At 44.9% G+C, this 27,553-nt stretch overlaps 1 protein-coding gene and 1 long non-coding RNA gene across 2 annotated transcripts in view; both read right to left on the bottom strand.

The window, feature by feature from the left end:
- Positions 1–21,712, bottom strand: part of TPK1 (thiamin pyrophosphokinase 1) — a 353,276-nt gene extending 331,564 nt beyond the window's left edge. Inside the window, exon 1 of the mRNA XM_064169937.1 lies at positions 21,494–21,712. Within this exon, the coding sequence (XP_064026007.1) occupies positions 21,494–21,536 (43 nt within the window). The 5' untranslated portion in view covers positions 21,537–21,712. The remainder of the gene's footprint in view (positions 1–21,493) is intronic.
- Positions 21,713–23,239: 1,527 nt separating this feature from the next.
- Positions 23,240–27,553, bottom strand: part of LOC135189493 (uncharacterized) — a 59,646-nt gene continuing 55,332 nt past the window's right edge. The window contains exon 3 of the long non-coding RNA XR_010308105.1: positions 23,240–23,308. This is a non-coding gene — a long non-coding RNA (uncharacterized LOC135189493). The remainder of the gene's footprint in view (positions 23,309–27,553) is intronic.

Below are 27,553 nucleotides of genomic sequence, written 5' to 3'. Positions count from 1 at the left end.
GGGAGGTGGTGGAGTCACTGTCCCTGGAGGTGTTGAAGAAAAGCCTGGATGGGGCACTTAGTGCCATGGTCTGGTTGACTGGATAGGGCTGGGTGCTAGGTTGGACTGGATGATCTTGGAGGTCTCTTCCAACCTGGTTGATTCTATGAGCTGTAGGTCAGAAGGCACATCAGCAAATATCCACTGTGGCTTTTCCCCCTTCCCAGAAGCAAAAGCACTAACTCCCTGTGCTACTATCACTACAAGTGGAGTACCCAAAAAGCCAGTCCTGTTCATCACTATTATTAATGTAATAACATTAATACCCATCTGAGAAGCATAAAGGGTGCTTAAAGGTGGCAAAGTAGATGTTCATGTATGGAAGACATTCTAATAATACAACTTCTCCAAAGAGGTTAAGAAGGACTGAAGCTAAGATAAAGGTCACTTGAAAAGTCAGAAGGCATCTAGCATGGTATCATGGGGGTGGGGGTAGAATCTCCAAACCAAAGGCATTTCCTCTCTTAGCCTTTCTCATAAAAGCAGAGCTTGCTTCAGCTTTACATAAACAGTTTTATGAAATGTCAGCAGCTCATCAGTAATCAGCAGCATTTCCACAGTGGTCAGCATACTTCTCAAACAGACTGAATTCTTAATGTAGTCCCTAAATACTGGCACATTCCAAACACTGTCTCCCAATAAATACTTTTTTCCCTCTGATTTTGCAATCTGCTGTAGCATGAATGGAAAACAGCAGTCAAATCACCAATGTGATAAGCAGAATGGCTCAGAAAAACAAGGGAAAAAATTCCAAACCAACCTTAAGGAGACCTGGATTTGTTTTCTAGACTACATCTGTTCAGCTGCATTTGCTTTGCTTCTGATGACGGCACTCAGCATAGAGTATTACATCTAATTCCGGTGCTCCCAACACAAGAAGGGCATCAAACTGTTGGAATGACTCAAAAGGAGGTCATGGAGATGGCCAGAACGATGGAACAGCTCCACCATGGGGAAAGGCTGTGAGAGTTGATTCCATTCAGTCTGAAGAAAAGGCTCTGTGAAGTCCTTTACAGAGACCTTCCAGTACCTAAATGGGGCTATAAGAAATCTGAGGAAGGGACATTTAGAAGGGCTTGTAGTGACAGGACGAGAGAGAATAGATTGAAGCTTGAGGTGTGCAGACTTAAAATGAATATTAGGAAAACATTCTTTACTGTGAGGGTGGTGAGACACTGAAGCAGGTTGCCAAGGGACACTGTGGAAATGATCAAGGCCAGGTTAGACAGGCCTTTGAACACCCTATCTAGTGAAAGGTGTCCCCGCCCACGGCAGGAGGGTTTGGACTGGATAAGCTCTCCCAACCCAAACTATTCTATGATTCAAACTGCCAGAAACACAGGCTACAATCTAAGAAACAGCAATGACATGCTTTCTGAAATGAACTGCTCTTTAGGGACTGACAAAACAAACTGTTGTCTTCAAATCTGCAATTAACATGAGCACTAACGAAACTTTAAAGCTCTTCAACAGGGTATTTGAAAAAGTATCATTTTCTACAACTCACTGATGAGGAATTGAGTGAAAAGCCTTCCTTGACATTACACAGCACAGAACTCAAGAGAAAAATCTAAGTACCTTCAGGTTCATGGTAACTGGAGATGAGAGATTGACAAAATGCTCCTGCTTGTACTTCACTTTACACAAGAGCCTTTCCCACCTGCCTGAAAGTGAAATGTTCAAGAGAAAAAAAAAACCAACATTTAGTGGCTGTGAAGAAAAAACATTTACAATTTTGTAAATAACCACTGGGAAACAATGAACTCAGATGAGGTTTGTGAAGTTGGATCCCAGGCTACATCAAAACAACCATGGTCAGCAGGTGGAGAGAGAGGATTCTCTGCCTCTACTCTCATGAGACCCCATCTGCAGTTCTGTGTCCAGCTCTAGGGTCCCAAATACAAGAAGGACATGGATCATAGAATCATAGAATCATAGAATCATAGAATCAACCAGGTTGGAAGAGACCTCCAAGATCATCGAGTCCAACCTATCACCCAGCCCTAGCCAGTCAACTAGACCATGGCACTGAGTGCCTCATCCAGTCTTTTCTTGAAGACCCCCAGGGACGGTGCCTCCACTACCTCCCTGGGCAGCCCATTCCAATGGGAAATCACTCTCTCTGTGAAGAACTTCTTCCTAACATCCAGCCTAGACCTACCCTGGCACAACTTGAGACTGTGTCCCCTTGTTCTATTGCTGGTTACCTGGGAGAAGAGGCCAACCCCCACCTGGCTACAATGTCCCTTCAGGTAGTTGTAGACTAGAATGGGTCCAGAGGAAGACTACAAAGTTGATCAGAGGGCTGGAAAACCTCTGCTTTGAAAATAGGCTGAGAAAGTTGGGGGTCAGCCTGGGGAAGAGAAGGTTGCAAGGACACCTCACAGTCCCTTCCAACCCAAGCCATTCTAGGACCACCCTGAGCGTCAGGACAAAAGCTCTGTGAGACACACCAAAAGGTAAAGCCCCAGGATGTCAAAAACTTCCATCAGCTCTCAAGTTTGTAGAACACCATGAGAAGAGGCCAAAGTGCTTTCTAAACAATGTATGTTTAGTTGTATCACAGTATCACAGTATCACCAAGGCTGGAAGAGACCTCACAGATCATCAAGTCCAACCCTTTACCACAGTGCCCTTGTCTTGGAAGTCTCAGTGAAACACCATGATCTAAAACCACCTCTTTGGCAAATACCTGTGTGGGTTTTTCGCTGCCAGTGCTGTAAGCTATATATGCTGCAGGCTGCCCAGAAAGCTTGTGCAATCTCCCCCTCTAGAGATATTGAAGACCCACTTGCATGCATTCCTCTGTGATCTGGTACAGGTGACCCTGCTCTGGCAGGGGGGCTGGACTGGATGTTCTTTTGTGGTCCCTTCCAGCCCCTAACCTTCTGTGATTCTATAGCTCTGCATAGGCTCTGAACACCTCCATGTTGTGTAAGACCCCTGGAATGTGCTAAGTTCAGCCTTTTCTGTGCAAGAGAAAACTTCAAAATGTTCAGGGCTTGAGGAGCACTTATTCATCCATCTCATCTACTAGAGATATCCTGAAAGGACTTGAGGGTGATAAAAGAAAATAAAGTTCAGCCTTCTACTTAAGCTAAACTTCAGCAGTATAAAGCTTACTGTGTCCACCTCTGTAATATACCTTAGGTGTCACACACTATTCTCCATTGCCTTATTCTGCAACTCTGATGACATCATGTCAGGACTTGGTGCTGTTAGCACATTTCAAATCCTAAACTCAGTTTACAGCTCATTCTCATGGTAGACAGGCTGTTTACTTCTGATGCAGAGCCTTGAACACAAGTCTTATGAAAGACACAGGAGGGAACTGAGGTTCACAGGATCACAGAATGTTAGGATTTGGAAGGAACCCAAAGAGATCATCACCTAAGTGGAGGCACCATCCCTGGAGGTCTTCAAGAAAAGACTGGATAAGGCACTTAGTGCCATGGTCTAGTTGACTGGATAGGGCTGGGTGCTAGGTTGGACTGGATGATCTTGGAGGTCTCTCCCAACCTGGTTGATTCTATGATTCTAAGTCTAACCCCCCTGCCAGTTCCTCAGAAGAGGAAGCTGAAGGAAAGCTTCATCATCCTCTAAAATTCCCTTGAAAAAGGTTGGAGTGAGGTAGGGATTGGTCTAGTCTCAGATGCAACAAGTGACAGGACACGACAAAATGGGGTCAGGTTGTGCTTGGGGAGGTTGGAATCCTGGCAAACATTATTCGCAGCTGCTTCTTGGTTTGAGATATCATAGAATGGTTTCTCTTGGAAAAGACTTTTAAGATCATTGGTTATGTTGTAGAGTCTTCTTCTCTGGAGACTTTCAAGACCCATGTGGATGTGTTCCTGTGTAGCCTGAGCTAGATTCTATGGTCCTGCTCTGGCAGGAGGGTTGGACTATGGAGGCCCCTTCCAAACCCTAACATCTTGTGATTGAGTCAAGGACAACTTCTCTGCCACACCATTTTTCCAAATGCTACAGCCTCCTTAGGTTAGTAGCTCAAACTTTAACTACATAGTAACCAAAAACACCCAACTGAAGAAAATCACAGTCCTATAGTAAGAATTTAATTTGTATCCACCTCAACTTGTGTGCCAAGATGTGTCATGGAGCCAGTGGTTTGTTGCATACCACCCTTCAAATGCTGACATGTTTTGACAACGCTGCCACAGCTTCTGCTGTTTAAAGCTGAAGAAAGTGGATGTTCACCTCAGCCATCTGCCAAGGCAGCAGATGAAGACATTGCACACATTCCATAACTGATGTACCTTAAGTCACCAGGAATCCTGTAGTTTGAGGAACACTTTCTCAGCAGAGCTAATAACAACAACCGCATCAAGCACAATGACACCAGGGTTTGTCTCTACATGCAACTGAAATAGATTAATTCTGTCAGTGTAAAGTGGATTAAACAGCAGAGAAACTCCTGTAGATGTGTCCCCTTGCTGATCTTTACCCTCAGAAACACTTACTCCAAGTTGGTGAAAGAAAAAACCTAGCAGCCATTGTCAGAAAGAGGCTTTCCTTTTGAAACTCTGAAGTCCCTTTTGGACATCAAATGGAAGTAGATACACCTCTGAGCATCTAGAAGATGCTTATGTTTCTTACCAACAGAAAAGTTCATCTCTAAAAAACCAATAGAGTAAGAAAACTTCTCAATGTCCAGATTTTTTTTCAAGGTAATTTCTCTGGAACTCCTGAAATTCAAACAGCAGTTAGCAGCAATCTGGAAAACGATGAAATGAAATCAGAGTGACAGGTTTCACTGACTAGTAAATTGACAGCCATTCCTGCACAGTTTTCAGTCCTTATTTCAGAACTTAAGCAGCTTCACTCCTCATATCCCTTTGCACATATTTACATCCTTTCCATCTCTGTGATTTTGCTAAAACTCTGGTTTGGGTAAGTAGCACAGAATCATAGCATTATTTAAGTTGGAAAAGACCTCTAAGATTATCAAGTACAACCATCAACCCAACACCACTATGGCCATTAAATCACATCCATGTGTCTCATGTCCACACATATTTTTATGTCTCCACGATGGTGACTCCACCACCTCCCTGGACAGCCTGCTTCAACTCCTGACCACTCTTGCAGGAAACATTTTTTTTCTAATATCCAAGCTAAACCTCCCCAGCACAATTTCAGACCATTTAGTTTTGTTTTGTCACCTGACAGTAGAGAGAAGAGACCAATCCCCACCTTACTCCATATCCCTTTAGCTTCTTTTTCTCCACACTAAATAACCCCAGCTCTACCAGCCACTCCTCACCAGACCTGTCCTCCAGACCTTTCAGCAACCTCACTGTCCTTCTCTGGACATGCTGCAGCATCTCATATTCCTTCTTGTAGTTAGGGTCCTAAAACTGAACCCAGTACTCAAGGTGTTGCCTCCCCAGTGCTGAGTACAAGGGGACAATAACTTCCCTGGTCCTGCTGGCCGCAGTGTTGTTGATCCAGGCCAGGATGCTGTTGGCCTTCTTGGCCATACTGATGACTTGTGTTAGTCTGGCTGTCAACCAGCACCCCCATGTCCCTTCCACTCGGCAGCTTTCTAGCCACTCTGCCCTAAGCCTGCAGTGACCAAAGTGCAAGACCAGGCACTTATCTTTGTTAAACTTCACACAAAAGCATTAAAGCACCAAGTGTTTACAGAATGAACATTTCAAACCACAAAAGTAAGCCCTAGTTCTGCCAGTAGCCCACCTGAAAACAGTAGAGGTACCTGAGTGCGAAAGTCTGCAGAAACAGCCTGTCCTTCTGCAGCCTATATTGCATGCAGGAAGCTGTAACTCCACCAATAGGATTCTCAAATACAAACCTCAATCTCCTGTGCTTTTGTATATCTCAGTGTTGTAAATCTAGTCCATTCCTCTGCACCTAAGTAAAATCAGCTCTCTGGTTAATTCATCATCATCTACCCTTGACAACGGTAAGGCTCCCAGCAACAGAGACTTACATCAACCTCTCAAATTATGTATTCAGTGCTTCCTCCTGCTGCCTAACCTCTTTTCCCCCACAATACCTTACTTGAGCCTTCTTCGCTGCAGTCAGAATTCATTGCTAACCCAACTGCAATGGAGCCAGTGCATATTTCCAAGGTCTGTTATGTATGCCCTTGGGGGAGCTACAAGTGGGACAATCCTCTACTGATAGACTGTCAGCTGCAAAGGTTTATCCACTGAATATAACAGCAGGCTTCCCTTCTCAAATTCTCTTCTTTTGACAGGCTTCTCCACTTGAGAAAAGTAGCAAAACTCCTTTTACCTGCTGTTTTTATCATAAAATGTGTATTTTCCATATGTATTTGCCATTAGGGGAAAAGAAGATTATACAGCAAAGGATCAGGCTACCAAACTATAACTCCATAAACTCCCATAGAACATTACCAGCTCCCCCTATATATTCCTAATTTTCTATTTTTCTCTCTACTCTTCTAATTTACATTATTTGGGCTATAAAACTGCATTATTTTAAAAGTTGGCTCCTTTTGTTAGCACTCTGAAGCCTCACATTTATTCAGTTCCAACTTTGTTCTCAAAGGAAACCAGCCATTTATTTCAGCAAATGTATTCAGCAAATGTAAATCTGGGTGAGAAACAGAATAGTTGGGTATAATGTTGTATAAGTTCAGCATAACTATTCACTCCTCTGTCTGAACTCAAGCCTTTTCTTCCTCCTTGTGGGATTCACAATTATAATATTTACAGATAAATAAGGACAGGATCTGTGGAAATAATTTTAAAGCTTTAGATAGCTCACAGTCACCAGCAGTAAATTCAGCACGCTGTGTAACACAGTCTTACTGCAGTAAGTTCTTCTTGCTGCCTAGGAACCATAACCAAGTACTAAAGGGTATTGGGTTTGGTATTTTTAGTTTGATTTGGGGTTTATTTTTAAAGCATACAACATACCCTAAATGTAAGGAGGAAGTACAGTCCCCTCAAAGCCTGAATCACATCACACAGCTCAGAAATCTACTCCCAGTTCTCAAAGACCTCCTCTGTGACATGAAACTAACCACTTGACACTCCGTGCTGCAGTACTGCATGATACATCAGTTCCTTCTGTTCCACATAAATCTGCACTGTCAACTTACACGGCAAGGAAAAGAAATCTTCTTCATTGGGCTGCTTCAGATGTATAGGTGCATAGACTGGTAAGGACCACTGTGACAATCTAGTTTAAAGTTTGTCATTAAAGGATGGCCTGAAATTGGTTCTTGTGTTCATGTTAAGCATGATGAATTGCAGAATATACTTGGACAGAAGAGACTTTTGTCCAGTCCAGCCTTCAACCCAGTACTGCAAGTTCAATACCACACCATGTCCCTAAGCACCAGGTCCACATGCCATTTAAACACCACCAGGACCAGCAGACCAATCCAATGTTTGATAACACTTTCAGTGAAGAAATATTCATTAACAGCCAGCCTGAACATCTCCTGGAGCAGCTTGTATCCATTTCCTCTAGGCCTGTCACTTGTCACCAGGGAGATGAGGCTGCTCCCTGTACTCGCTCCATCTTCTTTTCAGGAAGAGATAGAGAGCAATAAAGCCTCCCCTTGGCCTCCTCTTCTGAAGAACTCACTCTTCCCTAGGTACAATATTCAAATGGTTAGTTATTCTTCTCCATGTTAAAAGCCTGTACCTAATTCAAGTAGGAATTTGTTCAGCTGCTATTGCCCAGCCTCTGGCTCTTCTAATACCTCAGGCTTCCAATGCTCTCCGACGCTGCAACAGGCTGCCCAAGGAGGTGGTGGAGTGACTTTTCCTGAAGGTGTTGAAGAAGTGTGTGAACATAGAAGCTCAGGACATGACTTAATGGCCATGGTGGTCTCAGGTGGACAGTTGGACTCAATAATTTGAAAATCTTTTCTAACTGAAACAATTCTATGATATCATAATTCTTTCTCTGCCTGACCAATACCTGACAATGCTTATGCCTTTGTCTGCCTGACAGTATCTGCTGCAGTACCAATGCAAATAGTAACTGAGACTGTGTTATTTAAACAGCATTCCTCCTTAAGTGCCCCCCTGGGACAGCTCTAACACCACCATACTGGAGCTAGCTGACACTTGAAGCTTTTGGCAACAAGTGTGCTATCAAACATCTGCTGTGATACCCCTCTTTAGCACCCCCTCTCCCACACCATATGGACATCTCCACAGAGTGGTACTGCAAGGCCACAACCCAGCTCTCATCACTTGCTGTCCTCTCTGGGGACGTCAGACACTGACGGATAATTTCACATAGACTTCACACTCCATCAGATGCAAACCCAGCCTACTGCAGGGAAAGGAGGCAGTGCAGAACGTGTCCATGTTGCAGCATGCTCTGCCCATGTTCCTGCCACAAAGCCCTTCCAATGAAGGTGTAGTCTACACTCGAATAAGTGTTTGGCTTTAGTTTTATTTCTAGCATTGCTGTTGCTCCTCCTAAATGACAACTGCTGTGCTCCTTGTGTAATCCAAGCTCACACGTGGGGCTTTGTCAACACAGCTATGGCAGCTGTGACTGTGAAAGGGAAGACAAAGAAACAGAAATGGGCAGAGAAGACAAAGCAAACTACATACTAGGATCTAGTTTCTCATTGACATAAAGAGCTTCGGTGGCATGAAAACTTAGGACAGGATGGTATACTGAGATGGAAGAAGAAATGCCTCTGAGTCACTTCTCAAGTGACACAACTCTTTGCTATAAATCATGCTAATATAGCAGCAACATTACTGTACCCAGCTTTGGGCTCCCTAGTTCAAGATAGACAGAGAGCTACTGGAAAGAGACAAATAGAGAGTTACAAGGATGATGAAGCAGCTTAAATATCTCTATGAAGAAAGACTGAGAAGAAGTGGGGCTGTTTAGTCTGGAAAAAGAACACTGAGAGGGGATCTTATGAAGGTCTAAAATATCTGAGGGGTGGTTGTCAACATAAAGATGGTTGCCTTTTCAGTGGTGCCTATAATAGGACAAGGAACAACAACAGAAATTCCACCTGAACATGAGGAGAAACCTTTTCTCTTTGCGAGGGACAGAGCCCTGCAACAGACTTCACAAGGGAATTTTGGAGTCTCCTTCTCTGGAGACTTTCTAAACCCACCTGGATATGTTCCTGTGTGGCCTGCTCTAGGTGATCCTGCTTTGGCAGGGAGACTGGACTCAACGATCTCCAGAGGTCTCTTCCAAACACTAACATTTTATGATTGCTACTGACCAGTACACAAGACCTGGAGTGTAAAAAGAGGCATAGGGAGCTCTAAAATCAAGTTTCCAAGCAAAATCCCTTCAACTTCTCAGTTCAAGGAAGAACATCTGATATCAATGACTTTATTTCCCACAGTTACAAAATGACCATTTAAATCCTCTGCTCACAGTTACCAGAAGTCATTAGAAAGGCTCAAAGCCCAAGCACGCAGCACTAAATGTCATTCCCACAGCGGATTCTGGGCAAAGACAGAAGAGATAATAATAAAGCCCTCTCAATAACAGCAGAAATATGCCAGCACGCTAAAAAGACAGGACTGCAGACAACATCTTTCATTTTGCTTTGGACTCCAGTAAAAGTTGGTAAATGTGTTTGAAATAAAGTCTTGCAGCAGTGACCTTTCAAGACCATTGCTGTCCAAAGTCCAGAAAACCAAACACTGAACTTGTCCTTAACAGAAGTTCCCTAAATATTGCTCCCAAAATAAATGAAGCTCTTCTTTAAAGATGGTGAATGGAAAAATTCCTATTTGTAGCAGGAAGTGGTATACTATGGAGACAGAAGTTTCATAGGTCTTTAACCTGGAGCAGAGAAGACTCAGAGGAGATCTTATTCATGTTTGCAACTATCTGAAAGGTGGATGTCAAGAAGGTGCCAGTCTATTTTCAGTGGTGTTCTGTGACAGGAAAACAGGCAATAGGCACAAACTAGAAGGCAGGGCATACCACTGCAACATGAGGTAAAACTTCTTTACTGTTACAGGGGCTAGAACAGGCTGCCCAGAGTGGTTGTGCAGTCTCCTTCTCTGGAGACTTTCAAGGCTTGTCTGGATGCATTCCTGTGTGACCTATCCTGAATGATCTTGTTTTGCCAGGGTGCTTGGCCTTGATCTCTGGAGGTCCTTTTCAACCTCTATGATAGCAGAGCTCAACCATATCTGGTATCAGCTCATTATGAAATGAGGTGGTCACACATGGCCCAAGACATATTCTTGTTGCATTCCTAACAACCCACATTGTACCACTTCCTTTGGCAATCCGAGTGTACAAGCTGCAGGTCTTTAGCTGCTTGACTCTCGGGCTGCACTCCTTTACCTTTTCCCTCTTTTGGATTCACAGTACAGTAAAACACTATCTGGATGGCTACTGAATACAACTAAAGCAGGCAGGGAAAGTGCTCCGTGTGGGGACACAGACTACACTCACAAAGTTGTGCTCTACACCCAGTGTAGCTTGCAGTGCCTATGTTAAGAGTATCTACACGAGAGATTTTTGGTTAAACCAACAGTCTGCATACCTGTCAGCATCACCAATACACGGATCAAACACTGCAGGGCAAAGCCTGCCTTACCCTTTGGGGTTTCCCCTACACATAAATCTATTGCCAAGAGTGCAAAGTCTCAAAATGTAGATTGATTGCATTTGCAAAGCTACTCTGTACCATGAGTCAACTCAGGAAAGTTTCAAGTGATTTAAGTCACACCATCTATAAAAACAACTGCAGAAGTGTAGTTTGAACCCAGCTTCCTTTGAACTCATCCTGAGAACTGGAGCTTCAGCCTGTGCTCAGCTCTGGTCTGCACACCAATGCTTTGCTTGCCACAGCTGTATCAGCAATAAGCATAAAACTAGTAAATCTGAGACAAAGATACAGAGATATTTCACTGGCATACCAGCTATGGAAGCAGAGTGGTAGTCTTCTTTCACACAGGAACATAGCACACGGTATTGAGAATTATGTTTAAGGAAAGAAAAACAGAAAGGAGAAAGAACAACTCTCCTGACAGCCTTTGCTGCATCTCCACCACAGACACTTTCAGTGACACTGTCACAGAAGCCAGAGTTTTTCCAGATCAGTAACTCTTGAGGCCCCCATACTTTATACCATCAACATATTTTCCCTCTGCAGCAAAACCCACTTCCTTGCATCAGACACACAGATAGCTGTTACTACCAAAGACACTGAGCAACTTGGTCCAAAACTCTATGTATAGAAGTTTCTCAGCTATCCTCTTATTGATGAGGACCTGGTAGTATTGAAGAAAAAATGGAAGGGAAAAGAGGAGCTACAGTAAAAGAAAAAAAAAAGGAAAAAACTAAATAAACCAAACCAGAACCCACTTGAGCAGTCACTAATACAAAATAAATTAGTTGTGAAGGCACAGGTTCTGCTCCTACCAAACACACTAGCTAGCATCACATTTATTTCAACTGGCCTATTAAACATGTGCACCCCTCCAGCTTGAGTCCTGACAGACAGGAAGGCTGGCAGACAATCACAGAATCACAGAGTCGTTTGGGTTGGAAAGGACCTTAAAGATCATCCAGTTCCAACCCCCCTGCCATGGGCAGGGACACCTCCTGCTAAAGCAGATTGCTCCAGGCCTCATCCAATCTGAACGCTTCCAGAATTGGAGCCTCCACAACTTCTCTGGGCAATCATCCATCAACACGAGCTACAAAGAATCAGCACTAGTGCTGAGAAAATGCAACTGCCATTCAGAATAAAATTCAAAGCTAGGAAATGACAGGAAAAAGCCTTCCAGCAGCTTCAACTGCAACTGAAAGTACAGCAATAGCTTTAATTTGAAAGCAATCCAAATGCCACTCTGGGTACTCTCTATGTAAAATTTAACTAACTGAACGTTCCTGTAGCAACTTGCAATTCTCAATTCTCTTTTTAATTAGGCAAAGGCAGTACTACACAAACGCTGTTAACCATATTCCTCATGCTTAAGGTCAGAGTTGGATGAAAAGCTCAACCTGTTTCCATGTAATCCAGCACCCCTATAATTTACAGAAAGACATAAGCCAAGTACCTTGAGAACTCGTTATCCTTTGCTGTGATCAGATGTAATCACTTTGGTGGAAGGGACAAGCGACAGTTCTTCCCATTCTTGAAGCCATTTGGCAATAAATCAGATGAGGTAAACTTGCTGGACACACTGCAAATGCCCTTCTCTGCAGAGATCAGAGATGGAGAATGGTCTACAGCATACCAACAAGCAGATGTATTCATCAGAATCACAGACTGGCAGGGGCTGGAAGGGATCTCAAAACCTCAACCCCCCTGCTATAGCAGGATCACCTAGAGCAGATCACACAGGAATGTGTCCAGGTGGGTTTTGAATATCTTCAGAGAGGGAGAGTCCACAACTACCCTGGGCAGCCTGTTCCAGTGTTCCGTCACACTCACAGGGAAAAAATGCCTCCTCATGTTTAAATGAAACCTCCTATGCCTCAGCTTCCAACCATTGCCCCTTGTCCTGTCATCAGGCATCACCCAGCAGAGCCTGGCTCCAGCCTCCTGGCACTGACCCTTACATATTGACAACCATTGACAAGGTGACCTCTCAGTCTCTTCTCCAAGCAGCACAGCCCCAGCTCCCTCAGTCTCTCTTTGTAAGAGAGATGCTCCATTCCCTTCACCATCTTTGAGGCTCTGCACCACAAAAGCCTCTTCCTGTTGATATTCTGTACTGAGTAAGATCTGGGTAGTGTTTTTTTTCCTCTTTGTAGCTTGCTTTGTAGGGTATTTGAGAGCATGCGTGGTGTGAAAGAATGCCCCTCTTCCTCCTCTCCTTTCATCCACGATTTTCAACAATAGAAATAATCTATGCTGATCTTAAAGTGTTATTAGAGCACACACAAATACATTTGTTAAATTTCAGCTAGTAATTTCCCTGGATAACATCCAAGTTAACAGCTCTGCTCTTAAAGGTCCCAACTCCTTAGGCTGCATTCTAAACTAAAACTCCCTAGAAGTGCAAGCTGCTGGGAACTGACTTAGAGCAGCTGCCAGCCCTTTACTTGTCTTCAGACTGTTTGTCTCTTTGGGTTCATTGTTGTTCTTTATTTATTGTAGATTATTTGATTTTTAACTTTTTAAGACTTTGATTTTACTTTCTCTGCTGCTATTTTATTTATTTTGCATAGATTAAGCTTTGATTAATTTCTCAGGATATTCACATGTAAAGCAAATCCACAGGTATGCCTGGGATTTGTTACTCTGGATCCTGAAAAATCAGAAACCTATCTGTACTGCATCTTCTCCTGTGTAAATAAGCTGCCTCGTTTTGTTTGCTTCATAGTCAATTTCTCCATAAATCAGACTTTGATTAGCTTTTCAAAGAGAGGGGGGAAAGTATCTTTTGTTTTCCATCTGCAGGAAGTAAAATTAGCTTATATATATATATATATATACACACAGATGCACAGATTTGAACTATAAGGTTATGTGAAACTGTTAAAAATCTCTTAAGTGCTAACCAGAGAGGTGCAGGTGAAAAGCAGCAAAGAAAAACAAATAAAGCCCAACAAAACAAAGCCTGAAAGCCCACTGTTTTGCACCTTCTTAAGATAAATATTGTGCTCTTTAAAGACTAAGAAGTTTAAATGCTTTCCAGCAGTCCTGCACGCATTTAATTGGATGAAAACAAAACAAATATTTTGATGTCTGGAGGAAGTGTATTTCCCACCTCCTCATCTGATGTTTAATCACAGGAGAAAAATAAAGAAGCAAAGAGGCTACAGGATAAATTAAGAGGCCAGCTAGTTCATTTCCTACCTTTAAGGTTCAATCTGCTATATCTAAGTGACTCTTCACAGCACTCAGTGTAAGCTGCTCCTGAAAGCCTCGGTGATGGAAAAAATAAGACCTTACAAAAGGAATTTGAGTGCTTCACTATCTGTGCAAGCAGTAATTAACATGAGTTTTTCTCTCAAAGGCTCCAGTGGCATCATCACTGCTCTCACACTCTGGTGGGAATTTGGAGAAGGTATTTGTGTTGCCATTTCTTTTATTTGGTATATTTGGGGTTATTTTGTTGTTGTATGGGGGCTTTTTTTCCTTGTTATTTTCTTTTTTTTTTTTGGTTGGTTGGTTAGGGTGGGGTTTTTTTGAGATTGTTGTTTGCTTGTTAGGGGGTTTGGTTTGGTTGGTTTGGGTTTTTTTGGGAGGGGGTGGGGTGAGTGGGTTGTTGGTTGGTTGTTTTTTAAGCTCCTCTTTACACCCTCCACCATTTTCACCCATCCAACAGAAAGCCAGCTACACCCTACTAATTACTGCTAGACATAGAACTATCAGTGCACTAAGACAGCAAGAGATGAGAATCTCTCATCCACGCAAACAGCGAGAGGCTCCAGCATCAACTGATTCCCAAACAGGGCTGGATGTGTGTGTACAGCAAGTAAGTGCATACTCATCTTCCAATTAGCTCAAACGACTGAAGATGGCTTGGTGCCCCACTTCAAATAACACACCTGCACATAAAGCATGGGGGGAAAAAAATCAGAGCTTCAAAAAGCGATCAATTTGTGGAATTAAAGAGCTAACAGAAAGCAGTGAGGTTAACAACTATTTTGTCTGTTAAATGCTAGCTGTAATATTCCACTCATAAGTGTATCTGGAAGAAATCCATGCAAGCTCACAGAACAACTGCTGACCAAGCAGAGCCAATTAGTAAGGAGCAGGGTCCCAGGCTGAATATTCACAGCTAACTCAAAAAACAAGCTGAAGCGTCCCAGGTAACTCAGAGGAACGAAGCAGGCTGAAAAAAGAGCTTCTAGCACTCTACAGCTACCTGAAAGGAGGTTGGAACCAGGTGGATGTTGGTCTGTTTTCACACAATTTCAGAGAATCACACAGAAACTCCAGAGTAAGGAGAGACAAGACAAGAGGAAACAGCCTCAAGTTGCACCAGTGAAGGCTAAGGTTGTGTATTCAAAATTATTTCTTCACTGAAAGGGCTGTCAAGCCCTGGAGCAAGCTTCCCAGGGAGGCGGTGGAAGCCCCATCCCTGAAGGTGATTAAAAGACATGTAGAAGTGGTGCTGAGGAACATGGTTTAGCAGCAGACTTGTTAGTGTGAGGTTAAAGCTTGGACTCAATGACCTTAAAGGTCTCTTCCAGCCTAAACAACTCCAAGATTCTATGAAAGTTGTTACCATCTACCTGAAACGAAGAGCACCACTGATATTAAATACAGCATTTTAAATGTGTTTCCACTAACACAGAACAATGCAACGGCCATATAGAAGTGCTTGCTAATTTCATGGAGGAATAGTCCCACAAGACTGACACCCTTGCTACCATTTTTCAACCTCAGTGAACTGGGAGCTTTTGAACAACCTGATTCACCTGAAAAACTTCACTACTCTGACCCAACAGCAGCGGCACAGCTTGAAAAAACTACAGAGCAATACAATAGCCTGAGACTCCATTTTCCATATGTCTTTAACGTTCAACAGCTATCAGAGACCATCAAGTTGTTTTCCTAACCCTGTGCCTGTCTTGATTTCTACTACAGAATTTTGTCCATGAGACTTGCATCACAGAGACCACGCTGAGTTGTAGCATAAGGGCATTAGATGGTTACTGATGCTTATGTGATGGTGGAGGTCACTCAGTGAAAGGCAAACGTGTCACTGTTTTACAAATGCCATTCAATTCCTAGTAGAGAAAAGGCAATGCTAACGAGGACTTTAAGCCCCAGGCATTCAAAAAGGCATGTGATGCTATAATCCATTCAGAAGTAACTTGGTTATAGTCAGGAGCAATGCCAGGAGAAGACATAGCACATAAGAGACAATAAGGCTTCCAGAACGACAGAAGAGCATTCCCAGCATATCACTGCTTCCTCTTCTTCTCTTTACATTGAATGCAGAAGCTTATGGTCTCACCGGACAGACACAACCATGCATACCCGCTCAATTCCAAAGCAGTACTTGTCCTATTTGTCATGGGTGTGTCTCTCATGTCCTGTAGGTGACTTTGCCTCAGTGAGATGAAGCTAGCAAACCCTCTTCTCAGCACATCATGTCTTAACCACTACAAGCTCTCAAAGCAGCACAGGTCACGTAATACTCAAGGCGTGGGATAGTGGGGGTGGGTGGAACCAATCCTCACGGGTACTACTGGCTTCTGCCAGTCAGAGGAAAGACAGCTGCAACAAACCCTCTGCAAGGCAAAGAAAGCAGAAGGTTTGCTTCTGCTTTGCAGTCCCTCGACCTCAACAAGACATTCCTAATGGGAGGTGTTGGATTATCAGTGGAGGAAAAACAATAATGAGTCGCATTTTAAGGACTGTGCAAAGTAAAAACGTCATTAATCACACCTGGAGATAAGTAAGAACCCAGGCCACATCATGGCACAGAATGTGAAATGTTGCCTGTGAGGAAACACAGCTTATAGAACTATCACGCTGCCTTTCTTAAAGGCGTATTCAGGGGCAACCTTATAAGAGGGTGCTGCAGTACAACTGCTATTAAGCAGTCACATGAACTACACCACAGCACACTCAGCTCCTGAAGTTTGTGGTGTTAAAAAAAACCCAAAAAACAGAAACACTTGTCTCTCTGTAGAAGCACCTGCAGCACAGTCTGGGACAAGCAGCAGGAGGCAATGACAGTGCAAGAAAAGGCTAGGAACAGCAGGAGGGAAATGTCGAGTCTATCAAAGGATACTCCAGAAGAAAGCAAGCTACTCCTGTCATGATTCACAGGTTATGGGGTGACATCACTGATTATAAGCTTTCTACAGCAGCTGCACCACTGCTTTGCCCTGTGAAGCCTCGGCCTTACCCTGTCACAGAAACATACAGAACTTTGGGGTGTACTTCTATGAGCCTTCTAAATGGTCTCATTTCATGCAGTAATAAAAATTCACATTTCAGGATGCGATATTCTGAGTGCAACCTCACTTCAAATTCTACCTTGTCACCCATTCTAAACTATGCTAAGCAGAGTAACACAGAGCTTTCTTGCTGTTTCATGGTCCATTTCAACAGTGTTCCAGATGTTTGACTATAGAATCAACCAGGTTGGAAGAGACCTCCAAGATCATCCAGTCCAACCTAGCACCCAGCCCTAGCCAATCAACCAGACCATGGCACTAAGTGCCTCATCCAGGCTTTGCCAACACCTCCAGGCACAGCGACTCCACCACCTCCCTGGGCAGCCCATTCCAATGCAAATCACTCTCTCTGACAACAACTTCCTCCTAACATCCAGCCTGTACTTCCCTTGGCACAACTTGACGCTGTGTCCCCTTGTACTACTGGTGGTTGCTTGGAAGAAGAGACCAACCCCACCTGGCTGTAGCCTCCCTTGTAGACAGCAATGAGGTCTGCCCTGAGCCTCCTCTGCTGCAGGCTGCACACCCCCAGCTCCCTCAGCCTCTCCTCACAGGGCTGTGCTCCAGGCCCCTCACCAGCTTTGTCGCCCTCCTGTGGACACCTTCCAGTACTGCAACATCTCTCTTGAATTGAGGGGCCCAGAACTGGACCCAGGACTCAAAGTGTGGCCCAACCAGTGTTGAGCACAGGGGAAGAATAACCAAATAATGTTCCAGGCCTCTGAGCACATTAGTTTAGCAGGGTATCTCAAGTATTTGCTACATGAACCAGTCAGGTGCTACAGAGGGACACGCACAGTCTGTCATCTGAACAAGAACTCACTCTAACTACATTGATTAAAACCACCAAGGCACATAGGGCCCTGAAATTCCAATTCTAGTACCCAATATTAGGTTCCAAATCTGTTTTATTTCATTCCATATCTCAGCATAATTTCTGAACACTCAACAAACAAAAACAACAAAAATCAAACCAAACCACCAAAACCCCTCCGTGATGGTTTAGGTGTTACCAGCTTCCTCCCCACACACACTTAAGAAAAATCACCCAGACTAGCTCTGGAAAACTGAATGAAGCCATATTTACAGCTTAGCAGAACATACAAGCAGAAATTTATAATCTATACAGCTATAGACAGAAATACACAAGTTAAAAACATAAAACAGAAACACAACACTCCTCCCAGAAAGCACAGTCCCCAGGAGGAGCTCCCAACCACCCTTCCACCTTCTCCCCACTCCTCTATGTTACCCCAGACTTCACCTTATGTTCAAGGTGACTTTGGAGGGTCGGCCAGGGGGTTAGGAAGCAGATAGATTAGTCAGGCAGCAAGTTAGGTTAGAGAAAGAAGTTCATGCAGCCTCAGAGCACAACTCTGTTACCTATGTTTGTGTTCTTGCTTTTAAACATCTCAGCAAGCCCATGAGTGAACCAGACATCACCATTGTTTCCTTCTCACATCTTATAATCTAATTATTCTCACCAAAATATCCCAGCTATGCTCAAACTAGCACACTCTCCAAACACAGAATCACAGAAACAAAAGTGATAACATTTTCATTTCCCCTATCATAACATACCACTGTGCACAGGGCTTTAGAAAGCAACCTGAAACATTACATACACTGCTGTACATTTTATGTTATTGAAGGTAAAACATGTCCATACTTGAAGTACTCTTCAGCATCCTCACAGGAGTTTATTCTGCAACCTCACATCTAGACCCTAAGAAGCATCATATCCCACACCCAGTAGCTTTGTATCATTTTGACACTTAAATACCAATTCCACTGAGAAAGAAAAAGTGCAAAAAACTACTAGCAGTTCTTCAAGAATAATTCTGGAGCCTTATTGCACCTACCCAGTTTTGAAAACCTTATTTCCGAGTTCTCTAAGCAGGATATCAGATTTTAAACTGTGGAACCACCAACTGAATCTGCTCAACCTTGCATACTTTGAGCAGGCTAAAGCAATCTGAAATGCCAGTAATTAATGTTTGCAATGATGAGGAGGCTCCAGATGCAATACCACTGTGCACTTTACAGGCACATTACGCTGTAAAACATGGCAATTTGTGTACTTGCTCAAACCATTTCTTTACAAGCAGGCTTCTGGGCACTCAGCTGAAAACTCTGGGCAGACAAGGATGAAAACTGCAAACGTGCCAAATCTTCAACTCCAAACAGATGCAACCAAAGAAAGAAAGAAACCCCACAAAATAACACAAACAAAAACCCCCAATCAACCAGCCTCCTGGAAACTGGGGACATATGGCAGCCCAACATCACACAAATGTATGCAAAATGCACCTAGCTTAGAATATAAATAGCAATGCCTGTTCTTCCCCAGGGGTAAACACTTAAGGCAGGTTTTTGTACCAGCTTGCTATATATTCTTAGTAAGTTGATGTGATAGTTTGGGTGTTACCCAACTGCCTACACTTTGTAAATCACCCAGACTAAGCTCAGTCCATCTGGGAATTGAATGAAGCTTTATATTTACAACTTAGCACAATATACAAGCAAATATTTACAATATGTATACAGAAATATACAGGTTAAAAAGGTAATACAGAAACAGAACAACCCTCCAAGAAACCAGAGTCCCCAGGAGGGGCCCCCAACCAACCTTCCACCTTTCCCCCACCACTCTACCTTACCCCAGACTGTGCCTTACATTTAAGGTAGTCTGGAGGGTTGGTCAGGGGGGTTAGGAAGCAGATGGAGTAGTCAAGCAGAAAGTTAGGTTAGACAGAGTTAATGCAGCCCCAGAGACAGACTCCCTGAGCTATGTTTATATTCTTGGTCTTATACATCTCAGCAAGTCTATGAATGAAGTACACATCACCCTTGTTTTCTCTTCACAGCCTATAATCTAATTCTTCTCACCTAAATATCTCAGCTAGGCTCAAACTAAAACAGTTGATACACTTTATTTAATGCAACAGGCCCTCATATTGCAACCTATCAAAGTTAACCTACGAAAATCTCACCTCTGTGCTCATTTCTTTGTCCCAAAGTAACGACACATCTCAAAAGACATACCTAGAGTCAAGTATGCATGTCTGGGAGGAATATCATCAGAAGACCTTCACCTGTTACTAACTCCCAACACATCCTGAAAAAGTTTGTGGAAAGTAAGAGTCAAACCCAATTCAGGGGGGGAAAAGGCAAAAAAAAAAAGAACCTGGAAGGGTCTAAACATGCTTTTAAACTGTTAGGTGCAAAAAAAGCTTCCTCCAGCTCTCACTAGTAAACAAATAACATGCTTCTCACTGTGGCAGCTTCAGTCATGGTGCCAGAACAGAGCACTGCAAGGTGGAATTGAGCTGCTATGCCAAAATGGTTCTTATGCAGCTTTAAAAATCACATTATAGAAACATAAAAATATTTATTGTTTATAATGGTATCACTGAATAGTAAATTGGGCCCTACTGAATTAGATACTGCAAAAGGGTAGTGAAGGTGTCTATTCCAAACAGTTTAAAAAGTGCTTAGCTGAGTTTGTCTATATTATGGGTGCTCTGTCTTTGAGAGGATGAAGTTAATGACAGGCTGGAAGAGTCAGGGTTGCTCAGTTTGGAGAAGAGAAGGCTCCAAAGAGACCTCATTGTGGCCTTCCAGTATCTTAAGGGGGCCTGCAGGAAAACTGGTGAGGGACTTTTTATCATGTCAGGTAGCGATGAGACTAGTGGGAATGGATTCAAGCTAGAGAAGAGCAGATTTAGATTAGACATTAGGAAGAAGTTCTTCACCATAAGGGTAGTAAGACACTGGAAACAGTTGTCCAAGGAGATGGTGGAAGCCCCAAACCAAGTTGGGTGTGGTTCTGGGCAACCTGATCTAGTGGAAGGCGTCCCTCCCCGAGTCTGGGGAGTCAGAACTAGATGATCCTTGAGGTCCTTTCCAACCCCGACGATTCTGTCATAGCCATCAGTAATGCCCATCTATTTGGTCTCAAAAATAAAAATCGTGGAACAATCAATAAGAGATTGGAAAAAACAACAGCCACAAAGCTTTGCCTTGCAGAACTGAAAGCCCACAGAGATAGGAGGCACCATGGGTGAGGCCAGAAGTATATGGTGTAAACCAAGGGCACAGGTCCCTACACCAAGACACGCTCCAGTGGAGCACTTAGTCTTGCCAACACCGTGGCAAGTTAATAGAAAACATCGGTTAAATCCAAAGGGATTACAAATTCACAACCCAAAGAGTCACAGCTTTAGTTACAACAGTAGGAAATTGGTAGATCAAAAAAGAAAGCAACCTAAGTCGTGCCGCGCTAGAAGCCAGCTAGCACTGAACGGACACGGGCAGCTCCTCCCGCATGGCCACGCCGACACACGGTTACCCCGCTTACACCATAGGGGGTTTAATACTCAGCTCGCACAGGCTGCCAGAGCCGGCGGCGTTCCCGGGCACCCGCCGGGAGGGGACACACTCGCCCTGCACAGCTAACGAGCACGGCTCGCAGCGTGGCCAGAAACCTGCTGCCAGGAGCCTGCCCCCGAGAGCACCGCCCACCGCTCCGCCTGCCTGGCCGTCCCCCCTCCCCTCCCGGCGGGCCGGTGGCGCCGTGTGCCATAGCAAGGGGTGAGCGGTACCGTACCGGCGGGCAGGAGGCAATCCAGCGGCGTGAACGCGCGCTCCATGGCCCCGGGCACACAACAAACACGCCGAGACCAGCGCGGGGGGGGCACACAGGGCTCGGCGGCGTCCCCTGCCCTTCTCCCTGCGGAGCAGCCAAGGCTGCGCAGCCGCAGCGTGCGCCCCGCGGACCGGAGCCTGGGGATTGCAGCGCTCCCCCAGCACCTGCGGCCAGCCGGCCTGCTCCAGCACCCGCCCTGCTCCCAGCACCCGCCCCCGGGGTGGTGCGTCCGAGCGGGCCGGGGCGAGAGGAAAGCCGAGAGAATCGATCGCCCCTGCCATCCGCTGCTCGGCGGTGGATTCAGCAGCGGGAAAGGGGGGAAGAGGAAGGGAGCGGTGGCTGCGGCATCTGCACGGGGGAAGCGGGGGAGCTAATGCAGAACTCCGGCAGCCAGCGTGCAGGCCCTGGGGGGAGAGAGATGGAAAGTGAAAGGGCTGCGGGCAGGTGCGGCCTCGCTAGCAGATGTGCAGCTCTGCCCTGTCTCCCCAGCCCTGACGGGGCTGTGCCCAGCCGTTACCACCGCCCCTCGGGTGTTTGCTCCTGCTGAGCACTGCCGGCCTCATCACACTTGCCTTCTGCCGACTAAGCAGCTCCAGGTCCCTTAGCCTCTCCTCTTACGGCACTGCTCCAGTCCCCTAATCATGCTTGTATCCCTCCACTGGGCCTTCCCCAGCAGATGCTTGTCCCTCTTACCCTGGGGAGCCCCAACCTGAGAGCTGCTGAGATAATACAAGCCGCCCAAGCTCATGACAATTTGTAACCGTTTTCTGTCAGACACAGCTTAAATTTCAATTCAAATTACTGTGCTGATCCCGAGCATTGTCACAAAGCTTGTTCTATAAACAGTTTCAAACCTCTTTTTTATTCCTAACTGGGAAACAAACCGTGTTCAGGCATAAAATGCAGGAGCCTGATAAATAGTGTTTTGTGCAGAGTGCACTGCAGTCAAACCACAGAATCAGAGCGTGGTAGGGGTTGGAAGGGGCCTCCAAAGATCTTTTGAGTGCAAACCCCCTGAGAAAGCGTGATTGCCTGGGGTAGGTCACACAGGAACACATCCAGGTGGGTCTTGCAAGACTCTAAAGAAGGAGACTGCACAACCCCTCTGGGCAGCCTGCTGCAAAGCTCTGCTACCCACCCTTGAAGAAGTCAGTCCTGATGCCGAGGTCCCTCAGCGCCCTGTCTCTCACGATGTGTCTCTGGGGTGTTTCCACCTTCTGGCCCGACCCTGGTTTTTGCCGCTACCCTTACCCCAACCATCTGCTCCTGCTGTAGGCACAGCTCCCCAGGCCGCAAAGCACGGATCGTACCCTGTGTCCCCGGCCTGGCGACAGAGCTCGGCGCTGGGCTGCTGGCCCGGCCCGGCGGCGGGAGCGGCGCGGGGAGAGCGCGGGAAGAGCGCGGCGGGCCCCGCAGCAGAGGGCAGCAGAGGAGCACAGCCCGCGGCCGCACGGCAGCCGAGCGCCCCAAGGGCTCCGCCAAACGCTCGCCTGGTCCTTGGGGCGCCTGCCGCCGAGGCAGCCTGCCGCGGGAGACGAGGTCTCGTTTCCGAGCTGCTCGGAAAGAGGCAGCACGAATGCCGAGAAAGGCTCCCGGGGAGGGGGGAGGGAAGCGAGGCGAACGCTTCAGCACACACAGTCGGGGATTCATGCTTCAATCAACATCATGTAAGAGACCTAAGCGTTCAGGTGAGGTTGGGCCACCCTTACCGTGCCTGATGACACAAGTCAACACCTGAAAGGCGGTTGGAACCAGGAGGGTGTTGGTCTTTTCTCCCTAGGAGAAAGCGATAAGAGAAGAGGATAAGAGAAGAGTTGCACCTTGAGAGGGTTATCAAAGGCTGGAACACGCTCCCCGGGGAAGTAGTGGAGTCACCACCCCTGCAAGTGTTGAACAGACTTATAAACATGGCACTTGGGGACGTGTTTAAATGGGTACGGTGGTGTGGGGTGATGGTTGGACTTGATGACCTTGGAGATCCTTTCCAACCTTAAGGATTCTAAGTCTGAAATGGACGTAGGTACACCTGCAGTTGGAATGCTGTAAGCCTTTGCTCTGGATATTCCAGATAAGCTGCCCAGCCACCTCTAAGAGATCACACTCTACAAGCAATTTTAGTCTACAGAGCCTGATACAAATTCAGAAGCATTGGAAACCTTCATGTTTTGACAGAGAAATGAGTGTTTGTTGGGAAACAGGGAAAAGATATTAAGGGCATTAAGAGATTACTGTCATTTATGCTATACAGGCAAAATGTTTTGTAGCACTTCTGTGTTTGAAAATTTTCTTCTCTCTCCCTTGAGAACTTGAATTTCAAAGGCTATTAGGACTTTGGTATCATCTCAGCATCATTCTTTAAGGAGGTCAAGAACAGCCAGCATTAGGAAGAAGCGTCTTTCCCTCCATCCCAAGAAGGGAGATATGAGGACGACCACGCAGTTGGCCTGTGCTCTCATCCTCTCAATTAGCTATCTCCTCTTGTTTGCTTTGGTGTTTGGTTGGGGGTTTTTTGCTTTGGGAGTTTGTCTTTGGTTTTGTTGGTTTGGTTTGTTTCTTTGGTTTCTTTTTCTGTAAGTATAACAATTTCCATCTCTCCACCCTCTTCATGTCTGACAGGATGCTCTTCCACCTGTGTCAGGCTTAGGGTTCCAGGCAATCCTCTCCCAGGCATTGCTGCAAACAGTAATTGTAGCTCTCTATGCTAATCGTTGTAATGCATGATGTATCACAACAGTAGCGTTGCAAAGAGAGATCAGTCTTGAGAGAGAGGAGGCTGGCACTGCTATCCTTTAAATCCTTTCAAAGGAGCCCAGGAGCCTGCAACGTGAGGTAAACTGCCAGCCCACTCCACAGCTAAGCAAGGGGCAAACCGGTCAGATGTGCTTTCTCTCCCTGAACTCTGGCTGGCTTTCATTGCCTTTTCTTTCAGGTGTGAACTTCTCATCCATGATGTGAAGCTCTTAAAAAGAGCCAGCTCCACAGGAGCAGCTTCAGAGGATGCTAAAATGCACTTGATCTCTAAGGAAGGACCTGGTGGTTACTTAATATTGTTTCTCAATCTAACAAAGATGTCTAACAGAGAAAGTTTCAGAGAGGCAAAATGGGTAATTCCACACGTCCCGGCACATTCTCTTATGGATAGTCCTTTAAGGACAGCAAGCAGAAGACTGATCTACCCTTTTGAAAAAGAACTTTCACCTACCTTTTCTATCTTTTATATTTTTACCTCTTTGCTAGGCCATCAGTTGAGTTTTCCAGTGAAGGGCTACTATTTAATGAACCAGCCACAGTTTTTTCCTCATCGTGCACAGGAAATTCCTCAGCAAATACTATGCCTGATTTTCCAGGTAGCATAAAGATTCAGGAATAGTTCTCAGACCAACCCAAACCTGTTTTTTTTCCTCTAGCTTCATGTGCTTGCATTACTTTGCAGGGTTTGCAGGAGAACCTATAGAGAGGCTGTTCAAGAAAGACATCCCAGGAGCACTGAACTTGTGCTTTGATTACTGCTGTCTCATCAGATTAGCTAAAAGGAGGGCAGGTGACCTCAACCCTAAGTGAGAACATAAACAGGCAAGCAGATGTAATGCCTGAGTGACAGATGAGGCTGTCTGACAGAGGAAGTTTCAGAATGATTGGCAAGAAAGACTGAAGGAGTGCTCAGAACTTTCAACCCTCCTCTGTAAGCTAGCCAGCCAGACATGTTTCTTACCTGCTAAACTATCCCTTAATTTCGTACAGATTTGAGGTTTGGCCTCTGTATAGAGAAACGGCAGTTCATATATATTCTTCTATATACTTCTCAGACTCCAAACAGCTCCCTCTTTTTTAAGAGAACTATTCAGGGAAGCAGCCAGTTGGACAGCTTCTAAGAGCAGTTATGACATGACTAGCACTGCACTTAGCAAGACAAAAAACTGATCAGGAGGGATGAGTTGAAGTGGGATAAAGAGAGCAGCAGCTTATATTTACTCAGAATATCTCCTGGGATTTAGCAAGGAAAGAGGAGGGAAGTCACCAGTGCAAGGGGATTTAAGTGGGATTTATACAACAGGGCTAAAAGCCTGCAGGGTTTGCTGTGCTTCCTTAGGATGCTGAGTCTCTGCACAGCCTGGTACAGATGTATGGCCAAGGCTAACTTACAATAGCATTATAGAATCATAGACTCGTTTTGGTTGGAAATGACCTTTGAGACTTCCGAGTCCAACCATTACCTAACTCTGCCAACTCGGATGCTAAACCATGTCCCTCAGCACTACGTCTCTGTCTTTTAAACACCCCTGGGATGAGGATTCAACCACCTCCCTCAGAAGCCTACTCCAGGGTTTTTGAGAACCTTTCAGTGAAGAATCTCTAATATAAACCTCTCTTAATGCAACCTGAAGTAATTTCTTTTTAACACTTGTTACTTGGGAGGAGAAGCCAAAACCCACCTCACTCCAATCTCCTCTCAGGGAATTGTAGAGAGCAAGATGGTCTCCCCTCAGCCTCCTCTTCTCCAGACAAAAAAAAAAAACAAAAACAAAACAACAAAAACTCAGTTCCTTTAGCTGCTTCCTACCAGACCTGTTCTCCAGGCCCTTCACCAGGCTCATTGCCCTTTTCTGGACAAGTTCCATCACCTCAATGGACTTGCTTGTAGTGAGACCCCAAAATTGAACCACACTCAAAATATGGCTTCACCAGTGGTGAGTCCAGAGAGACAGTCACTTCCTGGGTCCTGCAGACTGCACTATTTTTGATCCAGGCCAAGATGCTGTTGACCTCCTTGGTGACCTGAGCACACTGCAGACTCATGTTCACATCTCTTGGCCAGCACCCTGAGGTCTTTCTCTGCTAGGTGATTTCCATCCACTCTGCCCCAAGCCCGCAGTGTTCATGGGGTTGCTGTGACCCAAGTGCAGGTAGTGACTTGGCCTTGCTGCACCTCATACCACTGGCCATTAGTTGCTTTAGCTGAAGCAACATCAGTTGCTTTTACAATGTTTTTTCTTTTTTTTCAGGTAGCCCAATCTAGTTAAGACTGAAAGGTCTAGAGGTGTTCCAGGACTTCATCTGAAAAAATCATAGGACCTGGCTCTGGCACTGACAGCCTCTCCCTCAGATCGAAGTCCAGTTGGTCTGGTAATGCCAGACATCATCACTGATTGTGTTGTTTTTTTGTCCTTTCCCTCCTGCCATCCTTCACCAGAACAGGCATCATAGCTCTGCCTCGAGTTAGAAGTACTTTGGGTACTGTTCAAAAGCTGTGGCAGATTTCAGTAATTGGCAATGTGTATCTGAAGCTTTTTGATTGGAAATTAGGTAGAATCCAAACTACCCAAGTACCTTCAGAGGTCCCCCTTGGTGATAATCTGAACAAGCTGCTTGTAAAGCAGGAGGCACATGTTCCTCCTGCTAGCCTGATTTCACTGCTAAACTAGAACAGTTTGTACCAGGCTGGAAACCAGGATTCATGCAACATGTAAATGTTAAGAGTATTTTCTTGTTCCCTCCACTGCTTTACATTAAAATGAGCCCAGACTTGAAACCAGCAGGCTGGGATGGTTGATTCTGGTACCTATTCCAGTATTTAAGCAGAATAATAAGGTTGGGAATGTTTAGCTAGCTCAGCTGCCTGTCTGAACATGCCTAAGTGCTCTATAATTCAAAAAATGCAAGCATCAGTAGATAAATGGGATGCTTTATTACAGACATTATATCCTTGCGATTCTCCTGTGCCAACAGTTTAAGTCCCCACAACCACCTTAAAGCTCAAACACCAGTTTGAAAGGTACAATCATTCAGGGATAAAAAAGAACCTGCAAATAGCCACCAGCATACACAGGCAGGTAGAATCTAATGCATATTGTTTAAGGCCACGTCCTGAAACAGTTAACAGAACCAATTTTGCATTGGTTTCAAGTCTGAAGAGATTATATTGCACCAAAAACATGTACTATTAAATGCAGTCTACCTGCAGTGGTGTAAAGCAGGCTAGAGGTAAAACTTATTAATTATATGCTATATTATGAATTATAT

This window comes from Pogoniulus pusillus, chromosome 32, assembly GCF_015220805.1.
Source record: "Pogoniulus pusillus isolate bPogPus1 chromosome 32, bPogPus1.pri, whole genome shotgun sequence".
Lineage (NCBI taxonomy): Eukaryota > Metazoa > Chordata > Aves > Piciformes > Lybiidae > Pogoniulus > Pogoniulus pusillus.
This window is presented reverse-complemented; position numbering and strand designations above follow the sequence as displayed.